The sequence below is a fragment of the Salarias fasciatus genome, chromosome 9 (assembly GCF_902148845.1).
Source record: "Salarias fasciatus chromosome 9, fSalaFa1.1, whole genome shotgun sequence".
NCBI lineage: Eukaryota > Metazoa > Chordata > Actinopteri > Blenniiformes > Blenniidae > Salarias > Salarias fasciatus.
In genome coordinates this window covers 19,563,307-19,584,626 of record NC_043753.1, presented here as the reverse complement: position 1 = coordinate 19,584,626, position 21,320 = coordinate 19,563,307, and the positions used below count along the sequence as shown (strand labels likewise).

The 21,320-nt window shown below is 40.1% G+C and overlaps 1 protein-coding gene across 2 annotated transcripts in view; it reads left to right on the top strand.

Annotated features, from left to right (window-relative positions):
* The window catches only part of LOC115394077 (RNA-binding Raly-like protein), a 33,200-nt gene extending 16,204 nt beyond the window's left edge, over positions 1–16,996 (top strand). The window contains exons 2-8 of one of the 2 annotated variants that reach the window (XM_030099231.1): positions 256–331; positions 3,317–3,364; positions 4,515–4,693; positions 9,925–10,038; positions 11,834–12,003; positions 14,988–15,026; positions 16,941–16,996. In XM_030099231.1, the coding sequence (XP_029955091.1) occupies positions 256–331; positions 3,317–3,364; positions 4,515–4,693; positions 9,925–10,038; positions 11,834–12,003; positions 14,988–15,020 (620 nt within the window). In that variant the 3' untranslated portion in view covers positions 15,021–15,026; positions 16,941–16,996. Of the gene's footprint in view, positions 1–255; positions 332–3,316; positions 3,365–4,514; positions 4,694–9,921; positions 10,039–11,833; positions 12,004–14,987; positions 15,027–16,940 lie in introns of both variants that reach the window. The other variant, XM_030099230.1, reaches the window with a different exon arrangement.
* The last annotated feature ends 4,324 nt before the right edge of the window (positions 16,997–21,320 follow it).

Below are 21,320 nucleotides of genomic sequence, written 5' to 3'. Positions count from 1 at the left end.
TAAATTTTTTTGAGAAGTGAAGGTGTACTCAGTGGCAACTTGATTTTATGTCGAGGAAAATATAGTCACCTTTTGTAAGTGTTGAAAAAAAAGTATTACTATAATTGTAAGTTCAACAAAGTATTTGAATAAATACCTCCTAATTGGGGTAATGTGGGTTTTTGTAGCTTCCACTCCTCCACAAAACTTATGTATTTCTGTGTGTGTGTGTGTGTGTGTGTGTGTGTGTGTGTGTGTGTGTGTGTGTGTTTACAGACATAAACATGGCAGGTGAGCCCAAGCCGTACAGGCCCAAAGCCGGCTCCAAGAGGCCGCTCACCGCCGTATACAGGTAGGTTTCATCCTCGATTCAACATCCAGACACATGCAGAGACGCCGCTCCTGTCATAAATATTAACCACGTTTCACATCTCGCTGCTCCGCCTGATGTAAATCTGCAGCAACATTTCAAATGTGAGGATTTGGATGTTTCTGAGTTTATTTTATTTATTTTTTTTTAATGATTGTTTGGGCTGGCATTTCTAATGGAGTATTTATTGTTTTTCTGCATTTGCCTGCTCTTACTGGAGTGTATTCGGCTCCGTCCTGTGGAGCTCAGTGGAGATGCTGTTGTATAAGCTTCATTAACCCATTTGTGCCCAAATTTTTTTCAGAGTTGTAAGGCATATCATTTTATCAGTTGAGTCCAGTTGAATCAAGTTATGTATTTATTATTTCCATTTTGTTCTTTTTTTTGAAAAAAATTGCATTTTTATGACTGGCAACAATTGTTGCCAGTGGGCACATACCTTGTCACTATGTCAAATGTCACCTATAATACAGGAATGACAATAACAACAAAATAATAATGTAGTCAGAATAAACAATAACAATAAGATGGAGCCTCAGGTTCTCCCTGCATAAAATTCCAAACAACAAACAACTTGGAATGTTTTTTTATTCTCATTTTTTTACACTCAACACCTCAGCAAACAGTTTTTTCTTAGAACGTCTAAAAACACATACTACATAAAATTTCTTGCCATACATTCCATCATCTTTCATACATGTTCTACTCATTGTGGTACTTCTTGAAGCACACCACATGTGGTGGAACATCACACTTTCCACGTGCTAATGATGTGCGCCGCCACAGTTCTTGCATCGTTTCTAGTGATGGGTAAATCAGGCCTCCTGAACCACTTTCCGTGGTTTCCATTTTCTGTGGTCACGAGTCTCTTGGTTTTAAAGTGGAGGCTGAAGGACTGACAATGAAGTGTGCTTTCACACAATTCTTGAACAGACAGCACCATCTAGTGGCTTCAGACAGTACGGACAGTGGTTCATGAGGCCTCGTTTGCCTCTCACTAGTTGCACCTGCTGCTGTTGAAGGCCCAGTGGTTGAAACTATCAAACCAGTTATCAGCAATGCCTTTGAAGATCTTCTACCCTGCCTAATTGGTTTTGTTCCATGGAGGAGGGTCTGGGCTGTCAGCCTCTGGAAGCAGAGGAGATCCTTCTGCCCGCTTTTCCAGGACCTAAATGAATGACAAAGCAAGCATGACAGATGTAAGAATGCGCCATGTTTTAGTTCACATTTGATTTTGTTGATGAATCATCAATATCATTCTTTCTAAAGCATCATATGTAGAATATTCTGGAAAAGCAATATCACAGTTTAGTTTTTGATGTTGGTCTGGATATCATCACTGTTGCTCTTGTCAACTGAAGAGCAGTAGCGATGATGACCTCTAGTCAAAGATCACAGACTCGACTGTGATATTGCTAAATAACATCCATCCTACCCCAGGGGTGGGGGTGGGGGGGCATTGGCTATGAAAAGTACTTGTGTGCCAAGAGAAGTGCACCTCCAACATCATCCAACAGCAACATTTTTTACTTCAGTGAAACACAAGCTAATGTTAGCTAGCAACAAAATGGTATATGATAACATATAAAAATCCTAAACACACAGGCCTTGAACACCTGTGAACTTATTTAGCTTGAAAGAGTATTCTAAGAGGACTAAAATGAGACACTGTACATCATTCTACAAATTTAAATAAGTAAATTAGGAGCAATCCTGCAGACAGTGTTTTCCTGTAGTTAGTGACAAGCTATGTGCCCATTGGCAACTTTTGTTGCCACTCATAAAAATAAGCCCATGAACAAAAAAATATTTATCCTAGGTACAATTTTTGGGTTCAGGGTTACTCTAGAGACTCCAATGATTAAATAATTATAAATATGGCTGTTGGAAAATCATTAGAAATGTTTGAAAATTACCTCTTTCCAGGAAGATTTGCGTCGGCCATGTCTTCAGCCGGAAGGAGCAGGAAGCAGATGATGTCATGTGACAGGAAGCACTTGGAAATGATTTTTTAAAAATGAAAACCTTTGCCTAAGTGGTCTACTAGCATTTAAGTGGGAAAAGTTGCATTAGTACCTTTGAGATTTTTTATTGTGAGTCAAAAACAACAGTGATAAACTTTGGCAACAATTGTTGCCAGTGGGGCAAAACGGGTTAAGCACGACCCTGATTTCTTGCCCCGTACACATCTCCCGATCGCATATATCAAAGCAGTGCTTGTTTGCTCCAGTCTATCGTGACAAAGGTCTAGACAGGTCTTTACTATTCATGGGGACACTTTTCTGTGTACTTTGATGGTTCACCTCTTGGCAAAGTTTACATTCCAACCAATTTGCCCCTTTCTGAATTGTTTGTTTGATTATACATCTTATTTCACTAATTCATTAGCTTGTGAGTCATTATGCACCCTCCTTTGCATTTATAGCAGCAGCTGAAAACAGCCACAGTGTAATATGGTAATTATGGAAGAGGAACTTGAGAGGCAAAAACCAACACTAAATTATTCTAAAGTGAAATAATAATACATTAATCCTAATTAAAATTCCCATGAGAATAGCAACATTCCAAAACATCTTCTTCTTTCCGCCTCTTCTCTTTCTTTTACTTCCCTCACTGAATTGTAATTTACTTTCCATCCTGAGCGTGTAGCATTGATTTTCCTCTCTGGGGTCTCACCGTATTTTTTTTCCCCTCCTTTCTCTGACTGTATTTGCCCTCTAAAAGTTTCTTCTTGATCTTTGTTGATCGGCAGTCTTTGCATGCTCGTGCGTCTCAGGCTTTCTGCCTAACCTGCGATGAGCTTTAGGCGTAAACTAGAGCGTGTCCGTTCAAGTCAAAACAGCTCCAGTGTGATCTGCTTACTCTTGACAGATCTGAAATGGTTTGTCTTAATACGATCTATCCCCTCTTTATCTCGCTCTCGCTCTCTGTGCCTCTCCTCTTCCTCCCTCTCTGTCTCTTTTTCAGTGGTTATGAATTTGATTATGAATACTACAGGGACGACTTCTACAGCAGGTATGTATCGCTCAGATGTGTTTATATGAAATAGATGATTTAAACATGAAGCATGTTGTCATAGTACAACTCAGAAATTAGCTTTTTTTTTTCTACCTCCGGTTCTTGAATGGAGGCTTTTCTGTGGAGTTTGCATGTTTGTATGTGGATGATCTTTCATTTTTTTCTCCTAATTTGCCCTTAGCTGTGAATGTGAATATGCCCAGAGACCCTGAACTCCTCAGTTCTTTCTGAAGACTTCACATTGCAATTGCAACAGGAAGTAAAATAATAACAGACTTGTCAGGTTTTCCGACAAAAAAATAAGCTAAATCTCAAACTTTCCTGTCTACCTTTGCAGGTGTTGCAGCTTAAAAAGTTTAAAGGATAACCACCATCCTCCATTGTCTTTAAATTCATGGCGCGGTTCCTCCTGCAGCCACAGTAGATAATCGCTCAGCTATAAATTGGCTATATACATCCAGAGAGGATTATCTAACGGTCAAGAAAAAAGACTTTGATTGACTTGTCCTCATTAAAAGTGTCACTTGTCAGATTTAATTTCCACCGAGGTGCCTTAAACCCGTCGTCTTGTCAAAACGGGTGATGGGATGAAGCATGTAGCTCCAACATGCCGATGAAGGAACACTTGTTTCCTCTCTCATTTACCGCCGCTGATCAGAGTGCTTATCTGCTGGGACATTTTCTATTTTCTAAATGTCAGGCTCGGTGAGAGCCGTGACAAGCCGAGTGTCACGGACAACAGTGGAACCTGACACCTTCATTTGACATTTAGCACCCGCTGCTTTTCATCCCATCCGATTTCAAGAGAAGTGCGAAGGGATTATTTTCCATGAAAGTTTTGTTCTGGAAAGTTTCACAGAAGGAGGGATATTTGTAATGTTCAACTGTATCATCAGCTTTTTTTCTTTTGTTTTGTTGTTGTTTTTTTTTTTGAAGAAATCCATACCAAATCTATCTTGAAATGCAATACTGGGAACAGAGAGGAGGCTTCAGAAAGAAGCGATGAAATGAAGGGGGAAAAAAACCTTGCGCTCGAGTAGATGGGCATTTTCTGAATGCTATAGTCCTCTTATAAAAGACAGTGACTTATAGAAGGAGAGCAAGAAGTGAAGTGTAATTGTATAGCTTTTTTTTTCTGCTTCTCAAGGCTTTTTGACTACCATGGCAGAGTGGCCCCCCCTCCCAGAGCTGTGATACCCCTCAAACGCTCAAGGGTGCTGGCTCCCTCCTCCCGCCGTGGAAAGACCTCCTTCCCCATCAAAACATCCTCTTCCTCCTCCTCTTCATCCTCCAGACCTCCCACATCCTCATCCTCCGGGGTCAAACGTGAGTATAAGAAGTTGTCAGATGTTTTACCATCAAGGCTTCCTCCTATTTTAATTTTTTTTTTTTTTTTTTTCGCTTTATTTGATTTTGAGGCTTCAAAAAGCGTAGACTAATTACGCTAATGGCATTTGGTCCTTTTGAAAAACTGAGAGCATCACACAAATCTTGAAGCCATGGCTCCGGCAAGGAAAAAAAAAAACAGGCATTCAACACTATAAAAAGCTTCTTTAAATCAACCCGGCCAGCAGCCACACTGCAACGTAGAGCAAAAACACCAAATCACAAACGCAAATATAATCCCAGCTTTCCGAGAATTCAGCAAACGGGTGCTATTCCCGTCACCCGGCTTCCATCTGGATCTGGTCCGGCCCCTCTGATTAGCTGGTGATGCATTATAACGTCCTAAATGTAATTAACGTGAGATTGGGGGCATCTCTGTGGAGCTGTGGTCAGCTGTGTTTTTCTAAACGCTCGTCTCCATCCGCAGCCTGTGTAATTGGTTACAGTGTTTGTTTCATTGTTGCCTGTCTAGGCCAGTGTTATCAGCACAAGCAGCTTGGTACGGTCTGTCAGGAGGACCCAGCTGCAGTTGGTGTTACAGAGAAAACGGGGGGGAAAATCCCCTATCTTCCATCCTCTTTTTGGACAGACTATGAATTCCCTTCTCTGTCTAAGCAGTGCGACTATATGTTTGGGAGACTAATTCTCCCCTGCCAGGACTGTGAAAAATCACTGTTTGTATTGACTTTGGCCTCCGAAGATTGGATGGCAAAATAAGGTTAGCTTGTCTAAACAACAGGGTGGGCGAGTGTGGGGCAGTTTGAAGCGGAATAATTCAAAGAGGGGCAAAGACAAACAGCCGGAGGATGCATGGATCGGGAGGATGGACACATATGTGTTTTTCATTTTGAGCCTTTCCACGCCGCCGCCGGCTCGTGAGATTTAACTAAGTCCATCAGAGAGAGACTGTGAATGTCAGATAAAAAGTTTAGTTTTTATGGAGCAGCTTTTTATTGACAAACTCTTTGAATATTTAGCAGATCCTGAATAGAGCTTCATTTTAACATTTCTTTCTAAGGTTTGTTTTTATTTCTCACACAGCCGTGAATGAAACTTTAAAGCGGAAAACACTTTTTTGCTGGGTTCATGAAATTGTAGACGCAAATTTAAGAAGGTCTGATGTAAAAATCGAAGCGTTTGCTGACATTTCAAGGACCATTCGTCTTTACTTCTGTTCCGCTCTGTGTACACACAGTAAGAAACTAATACAATAATCATTCTGAGATCTCAGTATGATGAGTGCAGACAGTCGGGAAGCTTTCTGTTCTCTAAAGGTGAATATTTATGTCAAGGCTGAGTGAGGGTTTAACTCCATACCACTGCGAATATGACAATCTGAGTCAACAATTTATGTTTAGGTTGATGTTAGAGTGTAAACTCATGAGGCAATTTTATTGAATATAGTTATATAGCTGAAAATTACAACTCCTGCATGACCTTCTTTTGTAATTGTTTTTAGATGAAATACAAACCTGATATTGATTTTGTTAACCCCCCCTTTTTTTTTTTTTACTTCATGTGATGCAAAGACAAATTAAGTATGAAATATGCAATAGAAGAAAAATCATGGGCCTGATCCACTAAAGACTTGCACTTATAAAAATTTTAAACATGAAATTGCACATAAAACAAGTGGATTCGGTGTGTTTGCCTTATGGAGCATCAGGTGTGTTTCAGATAATGAAAAATACAAGTAGGAGTTTATGCTTGAGGTTAATATAGAATGGATCTGTTCTGATGAAAGCATTTGTGTTGTTTGTGATTTTGTACATTTTTACTGTTTTTGAAAACAATTCAATTTAACCTACAACTTGCAGCAGTGATTTTGACTTTACTGTAAGATGTATGTTATCCTTCAAATTTTGACTTTGTCTTATCATCTGATTAATTTTTTTTTCGTAAAATTCTGATTTACTTCCTGATATTTCATAACTTTCTCCTCCAACATGTGTTTGTGTGAAACTCAGCAGGTGTTCTGCAGGATCTTAGTAAACCAGGCCTGTAAGTGTTCGTCCCTCCCGGGCCACTTGGTTAAATCAGCACCTTGAGCGTGTCGAACCTGGCTTTTTACTCCAGTCGCAGTGAGATGTGCATTTAGTGTAAAATCCAGTCAAATCGATGGTGCAAGTTGCAATGATTTGCCGTTGAGGTTGCGGTTGTGTGCCTTTCTATAAAGACCTGTCCGAGTGTTTACAGGAAGTTGCTTCAGCGGGCCACCCTCAATCCTTTTTGTTATACAGTGTGATACAGCGTGAAATCACACCATGTTTAACTGTGTTTCTATATATGATACAGGAAGAAAGAGAAGCACAAGGGAAGAAATTATATACATATTTAAAAATATAAATATCTAATGTATGTTTTCTTTAATCCCTGTGATATTTATGGGTCTAAACCGGTGACTTTTCAGCAGCTGCTTGAGTCTGACCGACATCAGCTCCACCAGCCCTTAAAACTCTTTGTCTGGTTTAATCTTTATAAACCTGTGATTGAAGACTTCCTAACTATCCCCAAGATGAAATATCTCGGGCTCATAATGCGGTCCTAAAATTAGATCCATTACTCATTCCCAAAATCTGTCCTAATGCTTATTAAATAACAATGGCGGGTGTTTTTCCCCCCCCCCCAACTCTTTTCCTTTCACCGGAGCTATCTAAAGATGCCGTGTTGATGAAGTGATGCTGGATTAGGGCGTGTGTGTTTTCTCTCTGCAGCTTATGCGGCTGATAACACAAAAGGAAAAAGGCCTGGAGGCCCTCGATAAATTAGAAACTGTTCCACACTTTCTTATCATCAAAGGACGACTAGTAAGCTGCCCAGAGCGAGCTCAGATAATGTTGGCATAAGGACGTGTGTGTGTGTGTCTATGTGTGTGTATTTATGGAGGTTGGTTTGTCCAAATGGAAGCAAGTGATGCTGAGAAAGAGATAGACTCTTCAGCGTGTCTCCCATCCAGATATGATTGTATATTCTCACCCCCCACCCCCACCTTCTTTCCTCTTCCAGAAAAGGTGGATTTTCAGCTTCTCTGTAGAAATACGCTTGATGACTGTGTTATAAAACAACATAAGAGTAGGTTGGGGGTTTTTTTTCTTTCACACATTATCTATGTATTGCCTTCAGAATGGCATTATATTCAGCCTTTTCCTCACATTTCCATGGACACATTAATCATCCTGCTGAGTTTTAAAGGAGTCATACATTGACAAATATCATACAATGTGTGTGAGATCCTCCTGGGGCAGCTGCTGTTTTTCACTGTGAATTCATATGAAAGATTAAAATGTCCTTTTGGGGAATCTTGTCTCCTGCAAGGTAATACGTCAAAAGATGTTTTTTTATTAATCACACAGTGCTATCTTCCTTAAATACTGATCTTTTATTCATTAGTTTTGATCATACAATCCGGCTCAAAAGCCATTGGAGGGGCTCAGCATTGTGATGTGGTGTGGGTGTAAATATACATCAAAGGGAAGCAAGTTAAAGAGCCACACGCAGACATGATACCAGACAAGTAATGTTTTGATTTTGTGCCTGTCGCATGCCTCTGATTTTCCAGCTGAAGATTTACAAGAACTGGTGGGTTTGTTTACTGCGTGCTCATCCATCCTCTTTCCAGCCCTGACAGAATCTGATAGGTGTCAAAGAGAATTTTATGTTTTCTTCTTCACTTCTGGTGTCTCTCTCCCCCTCCCCTCGCCACCGCCACTTACTCTCAAAATATGACACATTTCAGCTGCCGAGGGTTAAGGAATAAGATTATCTCATTACTTTGTGGTCTAAATTCTTTAATCTGCTCAGTTCAAGCTGTTAAAGAGTCGGTACACCCTCGTTTCAGCAGCTGTGAGATGGACCACCAGTCAGCGGTGACGTCCTTCTGATAAATATTTGTATAATTTTCGGGGAGTTACAGCCGCCATTATTTGCATATCAAGGTTAGGGCTGAAACTTTGACGTGGTCGGGTTCCACTACATTTACCCAAATGTCAGATATGCGTTGTGGAGTGAAAGCCGAACGCCCAAAGCGAAACAGAAACGGGAGAGCAATTATTCATGAGGCAGTAAACAGACGCTGTGGGTGGGGAAATTGTGCCCCCTTGTTTTTCATGTTAGTGAGGTAATGATCAGGCAAGTGCATAAAAATGCATCAGATGTGAAAAAAGCTCTGAAACTTTGATAAAAGTTATGTTGCTTGTTGATTTTTTTTCAGCTTTCGTCTTTCATGTAAATTGTATTTTCCTACTTTGGCAGACTGAGCAGTTGGATGACTACAATTCTGTACTTTTTCATAAAAAGATGTGTGATTTGGTTTGACATTTGTATATGTTTGGGTGATCTTCTACAATATGCGAGCAATTGATTTGCAAAGAAACATGTTGAGATCCATCTTTGTGTTTCGTATATTATTCATATGTAAGTCTCATATAATAAGATTTTGTAGTTGTCTAACACTCCTTCCTCCTAAATAATTCCTAAAATCATAAAGAAAGTGATAATCACAAAAAAAAAAGTCAGTGCTGTTTTTTTAAGTTAAAAAAAAAAGAAACGTTATCAGCTGTAATCCTAAATCCAGGTTTCTTTCAGCAAATGTATTCCAAACTGAATGTTTCAGATTTCTGCTTAATCCTTCCTGAGCTACTTTGGTTTATCTGGTAGCAGCACAGATAAATAATGTGTCCCATTTCCTGTGTCTGATAAAAAGCTGCCAGTTGAATGCTTTTAATGTCGAGTCACAACAGCGAGGAATGATTGATGTTCAATAACTGCAACCAAACTTACAATATATGCCCAACCAAGCAGATCCTGTCACTGGCTTGTAAGCAGTCTGCTTACTTAGCATGCTGCAGAAAGATATAAAGTCTACAGTTTGTTGAGATACTGGCACTAGTGAGTGAAACTTAAGCAGCCCTGCACAGCATGGTGGGCGTAAGCCGTGCGTTAATCTTCAAATTGAAAGCAGCAGGTCCTCAATTTTAGCTGGGTAACGTTTCAGTCAGCCAAACTGTGATCGTCATCCCCGAGGAAAGTCTGCATCAGACTGATGCCACGAGATCCAAAAAAAAACTCCAAACTACTAGTATTAAGTGTGAGCATGTGATGTGTGCGTCTAAGAAACAACCAATTAGTCCGAACTTCAGGATGTCTTCCTCTGTGTTTCTGTGCTCCAGCAGTGAAGACAGACCAGCTTCAGACTATCAAGCGGGAGCTCACTCAGATCAAGATGAAGATTGACTCTTTGCTGGGCCGCCTGGAGAAGATTGAGAAGCAGCAGAGAGCCGAATCAGGTGAGAAACAGAGGGGGGCGTCCGCCCCAGGCAGCAGCGACGGGGAGAAGGACACCAACCACTGAGGGAGGGAAATTAAGAGCACACCCTGGCCATACGTCTTCGTGACACCGTCTAAGATAAGCGTGGCAGAGCTCTTCGTCATAACAGCGGACAGATGCCAACGCCACGCTGACTCAGTGTGTGTGAGAGGTCTTTATAGATGCCCTCCACCACACTACAGCCTCCGTGTGCTGCACCCTGTGAAGGTCATTCAGACTTCATGACAAAAAGACCATCGTAAACATTTCTCCTCCGACGGGGATGCTTTTATTCAAGCATCGGCTTGTTCCGTTTTAATTTTGCAACGTCTTTGCCTCCGTGACAGCTTGATGCCAAATAAATCACAGCAGCTTGTGGTTTTTCAGGGGAACTGCTGTGAGTTTGTCTGGAGTGAGAATGGAAACCAACATAAGATACACTTCTGGTGGCTATTTCCAACAAAGAGATTTTAAAGATTTCCCCAAATCTTTATTACTTAACTCGTTTGGTCCCTGGTATCTGAAACCGTCTCCCATCAGGCTTAAAGAACTTCAGGTAAAGAACGGAGAAATGTCAGAATGATATTTTCTTCGGTTTCAGTTAAAAGTGTATGATAAATGAGCGAGACCTTTTTGAGGCAGAAAACTGGATTGATTATAGTTAATATATTTATCCTCTCTGAGGCTGCTGCCAAAGATTAAACCGAGATAGATGATTTCTCTTTAGTCCTCAGGAATGCAGTTATGGAGCAAAATTCTCATTAACATTATATATTGAAACAAATGAATCCCACTGTTTTACTGCAAAAAAAGACCGTTTTATACCTGAGCTGAATGTTTTTGTTAACTGTAGAGTTTTATCCAGATCAGTTTTTGATGATTCGTTTCAAAACAGTGCTGTGGAGTGCTGTGGGGAGTGTAAAATCCATTCATCCTTTCATCATCTAACCCACCTCATAATGTTCAAGGTTGCAGGACAGCATGGAGTCAATCCCAGCTACCTGTGGGTGACGGCAGTGTGTATGTACAGTACACTGTATGTACAGACTGGAATAGCTGCCAGTCTGAAAACTACTACTGCAGCCTGAACTTCACTCAGTGTTCCAGATCACGTTAAACTCATTGACTCAACAACCTTAGATTGCAGTTAATCTGTAAATAGCGTATCATTTAATGAACCTAAAATACAAGTGCAGTCTATTGTTGTCATTAAAAGAGTTGGGGATCAACTTTTGTTGCCTTCACAGAGAACAAAACTTCCATTACTTGGTGTAGTTTTTCATAAAAGCTTCAGTTATACTCTTTTTTTTTTTTTTTTTTTTTTGTTCATTTTTGGTGAGAACTCGACTTCATAATCCCCTCACTCATTCTTCTAAAAGTAGTTTCTCATGTCTGCTAAATACTTTTGTAAATTTTATGATACTTATTCCAAAAACAGTATCTTATATTATAAAATATCACAGAGCTGTAACTGAGGATGAGTCTCGTAGGCAAATCGCACATAGTTACACTGCAGGCTTGTTTCATTTAATTGAATACAATGGTGGGAAAGCTGCTGAAATACTAAAATTCTGCAGCTGTACTGGTTACAAGTAAACTGTTGCAAAAAAATTAATCTCATAAATGACTGCTGCACAGAGACTGTGTGTACTTGTCACCTGCTTCTTTGTTGTGGTGTCCAACGTGTATTCTGTTTTTTTTATTTTTACGCACAAAGCTGCAGACTGATCACACTCGAGCTTCTTTTTACGTGCGCCTCTTTTTTTTCCTGCCAGAGGCTCAAAGAAAGTACGAGGACAACTGCGACTCCTTGCATGAGGAGTCGGTGTCAGAGGCGGCGGACAACTCTGGGGAGGAGGCGGGCGAGGGGGCGCTGGACGTGGAGGCGGGAGAGATGACCGATGGCGGCGAGGACGAATACGATGAGGAGAGCAGCCACCATCTGGTAAGAGAAACGGCTGACAGGGCTGACACCGAGGGAGAGAGCGAGACACTTTGGGAGATCTCAAGTGGGCAGACTGTCTTCGCCTTCTGAAAGTTAATTTTCCAGAATTATTCATGGCCGCAGATCTGAGAGAGCAGGGCTTCACATGAGTGAATGGTGAGGGCGCCTGGACTGACAGTTTCTCCCTGTTGACCCCGACTCAAACAGTGGAAGTGCGGCTCTGCTCAGGCCCACACACACACACACGCACACGCACACACACACACACTCACAAACGCACACGCACACACAGGGGCTATAATTAAAGCAGTGGGCTCAAGTCACATAGGATAGTGTTTAACACCAGACTTGACACGGACTGGTCATGATCCAACCGCAAAGTGGTGCATGCGCATGTAGAGCAGTGCAGAGGAGGTTTCCTCTCTCAAGGTCAGAGATAAAGGATCCTGCTAAAGCCAGGAAGATTCAGCTAAAACGAGTTTTTAAAACACTTGCTCTGTTTAGGAAATTAAAAATGATCATGATTATCTCTGGTTTAATTTAGGAAAAAAGTGAAAAATGTTTGATAAAATAAATGTAAAAATGATGGAAGACTCACATCAAGTTAAGTTCATTTTGTTTTGGGACAGATATGTCAGAGAGCAATGCCACACAGTACAACTTTTCTAGCTTATAAGAAGATTTGCTAAAAATATTTTTATCTTGGCTTCATGCTGTTAAAGCCTCAGCAACGAAAACACAAATAAAAATGCAGAAACAAAGTAGACACAATGACAAATACAGAACAACACAAAATCATCTACAACAGTGTTTCTGAACTGGTCTGACTTTGGGACCTACCATCACCCTTTAATGACAACCTTGACCAAAATCTATGAAAATGTTCAATTAGTCAACATTATTGAAATACATTTCAGTGCAGTTTGATAGTAGAATAGAGAATGAGAGTATGCCAAGGCAAAAAAAAAAACTTTAATGATGAACCGAAACAACTAGCAAGTGGCAACTGGAGATGGGAATATTCCTTTTTATGCTCAGTTAGCAGCACTTTAATTTAAACCTAAACTCTTTACTTCAGTAACTTCAGGGCTTTTTTTAACAGAGTACTGAGAAGTAATTTCAAAAAGGCTGATGATATGTAGCTTTAGCTGATTATCCTCGGAATGAATGAATGAATGAAAGTGTCCTATTAAGTGTTTGGAGGAATTAAAGTGGGAGAACTGGGCATGATTTTTTCTTCCTGACAAGACTCTCAAAGTCTGGAGTTTTAGTAGACAAAGTGTGCTTGTGTGTGTTCAGCTGAAGCAGAGCAGAGGAGCCTCACTCACAGAGAAAAGTGGAGCTGTGCTCATCACAGAGCTGCACCACAACTGGGAGGGACTTTTTTTAACGTGAGCTCAGAAATCCATATCTCATAAAGTCCACGTCGCACCTGCATTCTTGCTCAGTGAGCATATCTAAACAAATGTTACGGGTCTCTTCTGTGGTGTGAAATGCCGGGTGTCAACCTACATATTATTGCCAGCTGTGGTTAGAGAGTGTGAACAGACGCCAAAAAGGGACTGTATAAACAGCTTAAGCTTCCAAAATAAAAAATAAAGTCTCACACTTTGAACCATCAAAATATGAAATAAAATCATAGATGAGGCAAGAGACTTCATTTGCTTGGTTAACGACATGATATTCCGTAAAACAAAGTAAATCCATCATTAGACAGTACGCACTGACAGCCTGTAATGACACAGCTGATCAGTTAGTAGCGTAAATTGGAAAAAGGACAAAATGAAGAGCATGTGGATTACTATTAGTTTTGCAGCACAATCGTTGCTATTTCAGCACCATGGACAGCAGCACCATGGATTTATCATTAACAAGCAACCACCACAGCGGCCAATAGGCGATTTCAGCACCATGGACAGCACCTTGGATTTATCATTAAACAACCTGCGGAAAATAGACCACCACACCATGGGCGATTTCAGCACCATGGACAGTGCCATGGAGATTACCAACAACTTCCTCAAACCTGTGTCAAATAAAGGATTAAAAGTAAAGTGAACCAAACCAACAAAGGATTTAAGGTCAGTGGCGTTCAGAGGTGATGGACGCTGTGCAGACTTGATAGCCTACATAATCAAGTCACACGTGATCAAACCAGACAGGACAGAAAACAAGTGTACAATCAACATGTGTGGCCTCTCAGCCAGTTTATCTCAGTTATCCAACACACGTTCATCGTACCAGTGATGTTATGGGGAAATAAAAAGCAATGACTAAATAAAATAGACGGCTGTCTAATGAAGAATTCCTAGTAATGCATGTGGGTTTTACAGTGACTTTTTTAATTTGTGTATTTATTTTTAATATTTATAAGCTGAATGTCAGTGGTTCATCTGAACTAAAGTTCTGTTGCTGTCTCCTTTGCTCTGATGTATTTAGACACCCTATTAATATGAAATAATGTTTCAAAAAGCTTAATCATGAGCGCTCGGAGTGTTGAAACTGTTAAGTGCTTTATATCATACAGAGGTCAAAACATGCTACCGTTTTATTTATTTATTTATTTTTCATATAAAAGAGTAGCTCTCTTTTTATGCTCAATATAGGCGAGTGATGGCATCAAAGCAATTATCCTCAGTTTGATCTGGATTTATCCGTGTGATTTGGCCATGGTTCTGATCATACTTTCTTTATTATGCTGGAATAATTCTCTATTAGCATGGCCACACTATCCTTGATGAAAGCTTTGTGTCTTCACTAATGGAAGAAATCATTTTTCAGAGGCATGGTAGAAGAGATTTATTCGCTTCCTGAAGGTCACATTGATCAGAATTTGTGATAATGTACCATAAAGCCTGTTCGGCAGGTCGACACAGCTGCTCTTGTTGGGCGTACATCAGCAGTGACCTTTGGAAAAGATTAAATATAACCTGTGAGCTATGCCGGGTATGATGTTAACTTCCTCTCTGCGCTCTCCTTTTCAGATAGAAAACCACGTATCGGATATTGACAACTGAGATCAGGTGAGAGATTTCTGTTAGAATTCAAGTGTCCGTCACAACCGCTGGGAAGCTGTTCAACAAGACTGCAAAAAAAAAAAAAAAGATTCTGGGGGCTCTCACAGTCTGTCCTCGTTATACAACATACATCCAGCACTCATTAAAAAGCCGAGTCAGTGAACTGTGTCCCGAGCATCTCTAAACTTTGTTAATCATCTCCCAAGTCATAAGCTCCATGACATTTGGAGGAACGGCATCACTGAAGGGCAGCGAATACTAGATTCAACAGAGGGAGCAATAATGGCATTGCAATGGGCCAGAACTGCCCACAAACAACATTCATCTAATTGAATTGTGTGGCGGGGGGTGTGAGTAGCGAGGCCTTAAGGTAAAGAGTTTCCCGCCTCTCGCCTCTCGCGGTGTGGGTAATGATGCACCCACATCATCAGCTGGCTCGATGCTGGCTCGCTCCTCATGGCGGGGCGCTTGGCGGTGTTTGAGTCGCAGATCGTTGATGTAACATTGATTTAAGCTCCGTCTTGTTCTGCTGCTCGATAAGTAAAGAAAATCATTGGAGACTTCACAGCACTGCTATTTTCGAATACTTTTAGTTTTGTTTTTTCACATTTTGTCATTTTCAGGGAAACTGTATTAACTCTAAAATCAAAAGCTTCTCATTCTCTCCTTGTTTTTAGGATGCACGATCCTTTTCTGTTGGAACAATTACCAATAATTACTTCTATTTCTTTCCTCTGTGTATTCGTATAGATCATAACACATTTCATCAGTCATAAATCCTAAAAATGCCGCGATCATTTAATTACCTTCACATTTTGCCTCGGGGTTCTCAGAGTGAGGGAGGATGAGCCCCGCTGCACTGAACCACATTACACAAACCTCCCCGACTCTCGTGCATGTTTTGTCTCACAGCAAACGCTAATTTATGGTTGAACGACAGAATTGATCGTCTCATCCATCATTTTAAGATATAATAACAGCAACTGTTGAATTCATGACTTTACACATTATTCTGTCACTAACAAATTCAGGAATAAATTAGGGTTGTTGGGTGAAAATAAGTCATCTTTACCTGTATCACTTCATCATGATTTCCAACTGCAGTCTTTTTTTTTTTTCTTTTTTTACTTATTCACATTGAAAATACCTGTGCATTGTTAGTCTATGTGCCGTGGGCTGCACTAAAGGAAACCTTCTACTTGTGTATGTTTATGGATTTCAGTGAAGCTGGCTGTTGGCGTATCATCGCCACTCTTGATAATGTCATGGAAGCAATAGCAGCTTAGAGACTTTATCTGCTGCTGCTGCTTCTTTCCTGAGTCCTGGTGAGATTGAGTCCATAAATCTGTAACACAGTGATATTTTTTGATAAAAGCGGACATTTCTGAAACGTTTATTTATGTACGAGCAGTAATGTTCACAAGTAGCACTTCTGCTCTGACACAGTGTTTGTTTGGGGATTTTTTTTCCCCCTTTTTTTCCCCAGCTGCTCGTGTCCCAGTTCTTTCCATCCCTTAAGAAGCCACATGTTACACTTGAGTTTCCCATTTCCTCTCCATATGTCTGGCTTTTTAAAATTCTATCTGTGGCCAATTCACAAAACCTCCTCACAGCACATACATTTAAAAACCTGAAAATCCCTCTCGAGGTTGTGGAGAATATATGAATATTTTGCTTGCAAGCCTACCAAGGATAGCAAATCACAGTGGGAAGACCCTCAATAAGTCATGTCCAGAAGGATTAGAGAGGCAGCTGCAGTTTGCAGCAAATATTTCCACACTCCCCAAGTTATTTCTGAGGCCATTCAGACTGGACAAGCTTTAAAACTAATCCTCATCAGATTTACAGCATAATAAACAGCCGCCATGTTTGAGCAGGAGACGGTCCTATAATGTGTTTTCATGAGTTTTCTCTCTTCAGGGTGGGGAAGCAGACTCTCCTGGCCAGTGGGATTAGAATTCATCATCACCTTCGAGACACAGAAGAGCATCTCTGAAGGATCAAGACACCCATTCAGGACTGTAAGTTGTGTTCCAGAGAAGCCAAATCACATTTAGATGCCCCACTGTGCAGCACAAACCAGATGTGACGGGCTCTCTACGGCAAATGCGTCGGACTGCGTTTTCTTCACGTGCAACTCATGCTACATTTCAAGAAGCCAACTGTACCGCACACTGACTTGATCCCAGAAAAAAATGGAACGAAAGGGATTTTACTGTCTTTATTTCCTTTTTATGCACATCATTGATCTGTTGTTTGTTTTGTTTTTTGCTTGCACTGTATTTTTTTCCAAAACTAGTTTGAGTACTTTTTGGGTTTTCTTCCCCTCAGAAGTCAAATGAAGATTGAGGAGGATCTGTGACCGCGGAAATTAATGAAACATCGTGACCATTTGGTTTGAATTTTGACTCATACATAAGCCAATAGCTGTGAGCATCACTTTACCCAGCTTTATCCATTTATCACACAAATGCCCTGTGGGGCTGTTCCATCGTATATTCCCACTCCTGCCAAGTTTCAGAAGCAGAAAGGGCTTCCTGTGGTAGAGCGCCAGCGCTGGCACGGGCCTCCTGCCAGGGAGCAGTGCCCTAACGTCTCGGTGCACTCCTCCCCTGCTCAGCCTGTGCATCCCAACATGGACTGCTGCTGTTCGGGAGCCAACGCCTTTCTGCTGCTGCACACTGCACTTGATTTCATGTGATGTAGGCGAGGGAGAAGGGCAAGGATTCTCAGAGATGTTGAAAGTTGGAATACTATAAATATTACATTGATATCATATGCCAATGTATTTTTAAAAATGATAAATGCATTATTTATAATATATTATCCGTGGATTGGAAACTGAATTCGGAACATCGTCACTTTTGAATATATGTAGAATGATGTAAGATGACTTAAAGGATAAGCAAACATTAATGATATTGAAGCAAGAGTTGAGACGATTTTACTGAAACACTCATGAATAGGGAACAGTGATTAGGCAAAACCAAGCAGAAACCGCTTTATTAATCTATTTATCTACAATAGCTGCTACAGTACAAAAAGAAGTCGGGCTCCAGGTGAGTAATTATCATTAAGATGATTATAAATAAATAGCTTCAAATTGAATTATGCCGCCACTGATTAGGTGTCAGCATGTTTCTCTCTTAATTATTCAAATTATCCCGTCGCTGTTTATTTTTTCATCCCTCAGATTTAACCATCGCATTGTTTTCAGCCAGTAATTCTTTTATAGCATGAACCAGGTGTGCCAGTTGAGAGTTCAGCAGCCTCGGTTTGAAAAGCTTCACTGCAGAAAAAAAGCTTTCACAGCACTATTTGATGAAAGTTTTCAAAGAACAGGTGCGTGTATCGGAGAGGAGACTCTTTGTTATCCCCTCGTCTGCCTTGAAGGAAGGTCTTTGCATTGAGACCAGACATATCTGCTGAAAACACAACCAGCTCCATCTTTTTAAGGTTGCCAAGGGTGGCACACTGCCTGCAGAGTCCACCTTTTTCTGTTCACAGTGAAAATGTTGCAGCATTTTTCCATGTTTCAGTTGATTGTCTTGGTTGTTGGACGGGTCAGTTAGTTTTGTTCGTTTTTAACTCTGGAAAGATGTTAAGGATTGAAAAAAAAAAAACTTGCTTATTGCTGGCCGAATTTGATGTTTCAACCCAAGTTTAGAAAATTGATTGTCAACATATTGGTGTTGGACATTTGTATTTCCAGTTGAGGAAATATATTTGTGTTTTATGTGCGCTGTGGTTTCATTTGGGGTTGTGATCATTACAACATTGAAGACAATTCCATATTCTATTGTGCTTCTATTATTGTCAATTCGTGATAACAAAAAGCACAGGGGGGGAAAAAAGCCCTATAATTTACCATTTCTTAAGCTGGGCTCCTGGCGCTCCAAAGGTTTGTAGAACTGCAGAGAAAAATGAAATGTTTCTATTGGTCTTCATCAGTTTTACATTATCCCTAAAATATATCCTACGGTAACTTCAGTGCAAGATTGCAAATATTAGCACTGTTAACCAGGCATGTTTTGTTTGATAAATCTCCCATATAATGTTTTAAAGACAAATGGCAAATGTTGAACTGCTGTATAAACTAAAAAGTGCAAATGAAATAAGTTTTCATGCTGAGTCCCGAGTTGAAGACGTGAAATGAACCCGTTTTTTAATAAAGGTTCTGATGTCCTGTCTCTCAAGTCCTAACATTGTCATGTAGTTTGCCGCTTCACTGATTCTGCTGTGTAACCTTCACTGACACACCTGGTCTCACTGATCCTGATCCTAAACTAACATTTAGACATGTTTTATCCATGCAGGCATTTGTGTATTTACTGCTAGAAATGACTATAAGGCCTCAGTTTACAAAGCTAATTCATGTGATTTTGTGCAGGTGGTCTCTTCACCTAAATTATCAACAACAGCAAAACAAAAAAACAAAAAAAAAAATCACAACAAACCTGAAGAGTCGTGGTTTTATGAGCACAGGCTTTGAGGAATCTTTCCTGTGGGTTTCGGAGCAGCACCAGTGTAATCAAGGTAACTTCATCAGTGATCCTGGGAACACAAAGTTTCAAATTTAACAGCAGGCTTTCTTTTCAGAAACAACCTTTTAATTACTGAAGGAAATCCGCATGCCTCTGTTGACATTTTGGGACCGTTCTGTTTAGCCCCAGGTAAAATAATGATTCCCTGGACACTATTAATGCTGGCTAATGAGTTGGTATTTACACTAATACAATAATTACATCCAGGCTCCTGCCAGCAGGGATAACATTTAGTTTTGTAATTTGGGTGATCTAACCCTTTTAGCAAAGCATTTCCAAGGTAGGAAACATACCTCGAATAATTTCACAACCATATCAGTCAGTCATTAAAAAAATAAAAAAAAAAACAGACCCAATCAAGTGTAAGAAGACTGAGCTGCAACCTAAAATAACTGTATGGTGAATAATGATAATGTGTAATATTTAGCAATATTTTTATATTCACAAACATGTTTAAAGAGAATTCCTCCTCTACATGTTCATTATTTCTTTTGCTTCTTTTTTTTTTTTTTTTTTTTTTTTTTTTTCTGGTAGCCTGTTTATTAACTGAACGTCTGGTGATGTGTCAAACATTTTGGCAAAAAAAGAAAAAAAAAAACCTCATTGCTTTTGACTGTCGTAATTTACATCTGGGTCACTTGAAAACATTTCTGGCTCGACACTTGTTTTCAGTTCCCCCTGTAAATAAACTGAATCATGTTAATTTCAAATAGCCTGAACAGTTTCTTTAAGTTGAAGATAACTCTGAAATGAATATACTGACAGTTTGTTGGACTCGCTGCGGGTTTAAAACCAGGATCGTGGGCATGTAGAGATCTGTAACTGACAACTGTTGTATAGAAATGTACATTTTTTTGTAAAGATATTTTTATCAAAAGGCATGTTTACTGTAACTTTGTATTTTTGGTTCATGTACAAAAAAAAAAAAGAAAAATGAAGCTGTTGTAAGGCTAGAAATCTCATTGTCATTGTAGATAAATATTTGTGTTCAGTCAATAAAAAATATTTGTGTCATAAATTAAACTAGTCAAATGTTTCAATGATCAACACTTTATTTTACAAATAAATATGATCTGATGAACAAACAAACCTTTTGAGTTCATTGAGTTTGTGTACAGGCGTGATAATTCCTCACAGATGGTTTCCAACACACACATGTAAATACTTGGAGCCTCATTAGGATGAACTCCTTTAATGTTCATTTCCTCCGTTCATCGCCGTGCGTCTTTTCTCTCATTCAGGCTGCTCATTTGATTTGATTTATGTTTGATTATGTGGCATGTTTGCCACAGTCGCCATCAAAGTGACACTTTTAACAAGCGGCGGAGAGCGGCGTTAGAATACCTGTCAAATTAACGTCAGTCAGCAGGAGGCTCTGCTCTGTAAAATCCGTTTGTCATCCTGCTTTTTTCACAAACGCCGCCAATCCTGCTGCCTGCCAGTTAATATCACTGTGTAAATTTAACTAGGAGGGGGGTTTTTTTTTCTTCTTCTTTTTTCTATTTTTCGCTAAATGTGATTAACATTGGCTTCATGTCCACCACTGGCAGGTCAATTGAACTCTGGCTGGAAGGCTGTCAGAGCCGGTGATAAGGAGAGGCCGGCCAGGCAACTCGAATGAATTTATGATCTGAAGCGTCAGTTTCTGAAGTTCGCTGCTGAATATAAATGGATAATTGTGTCTAATTTGGTAGAACTGTTCAGTGACGGCTAACTTGTTGCAGCTCAGCCGGCTGAATATTTCTTTGCTCCCTTT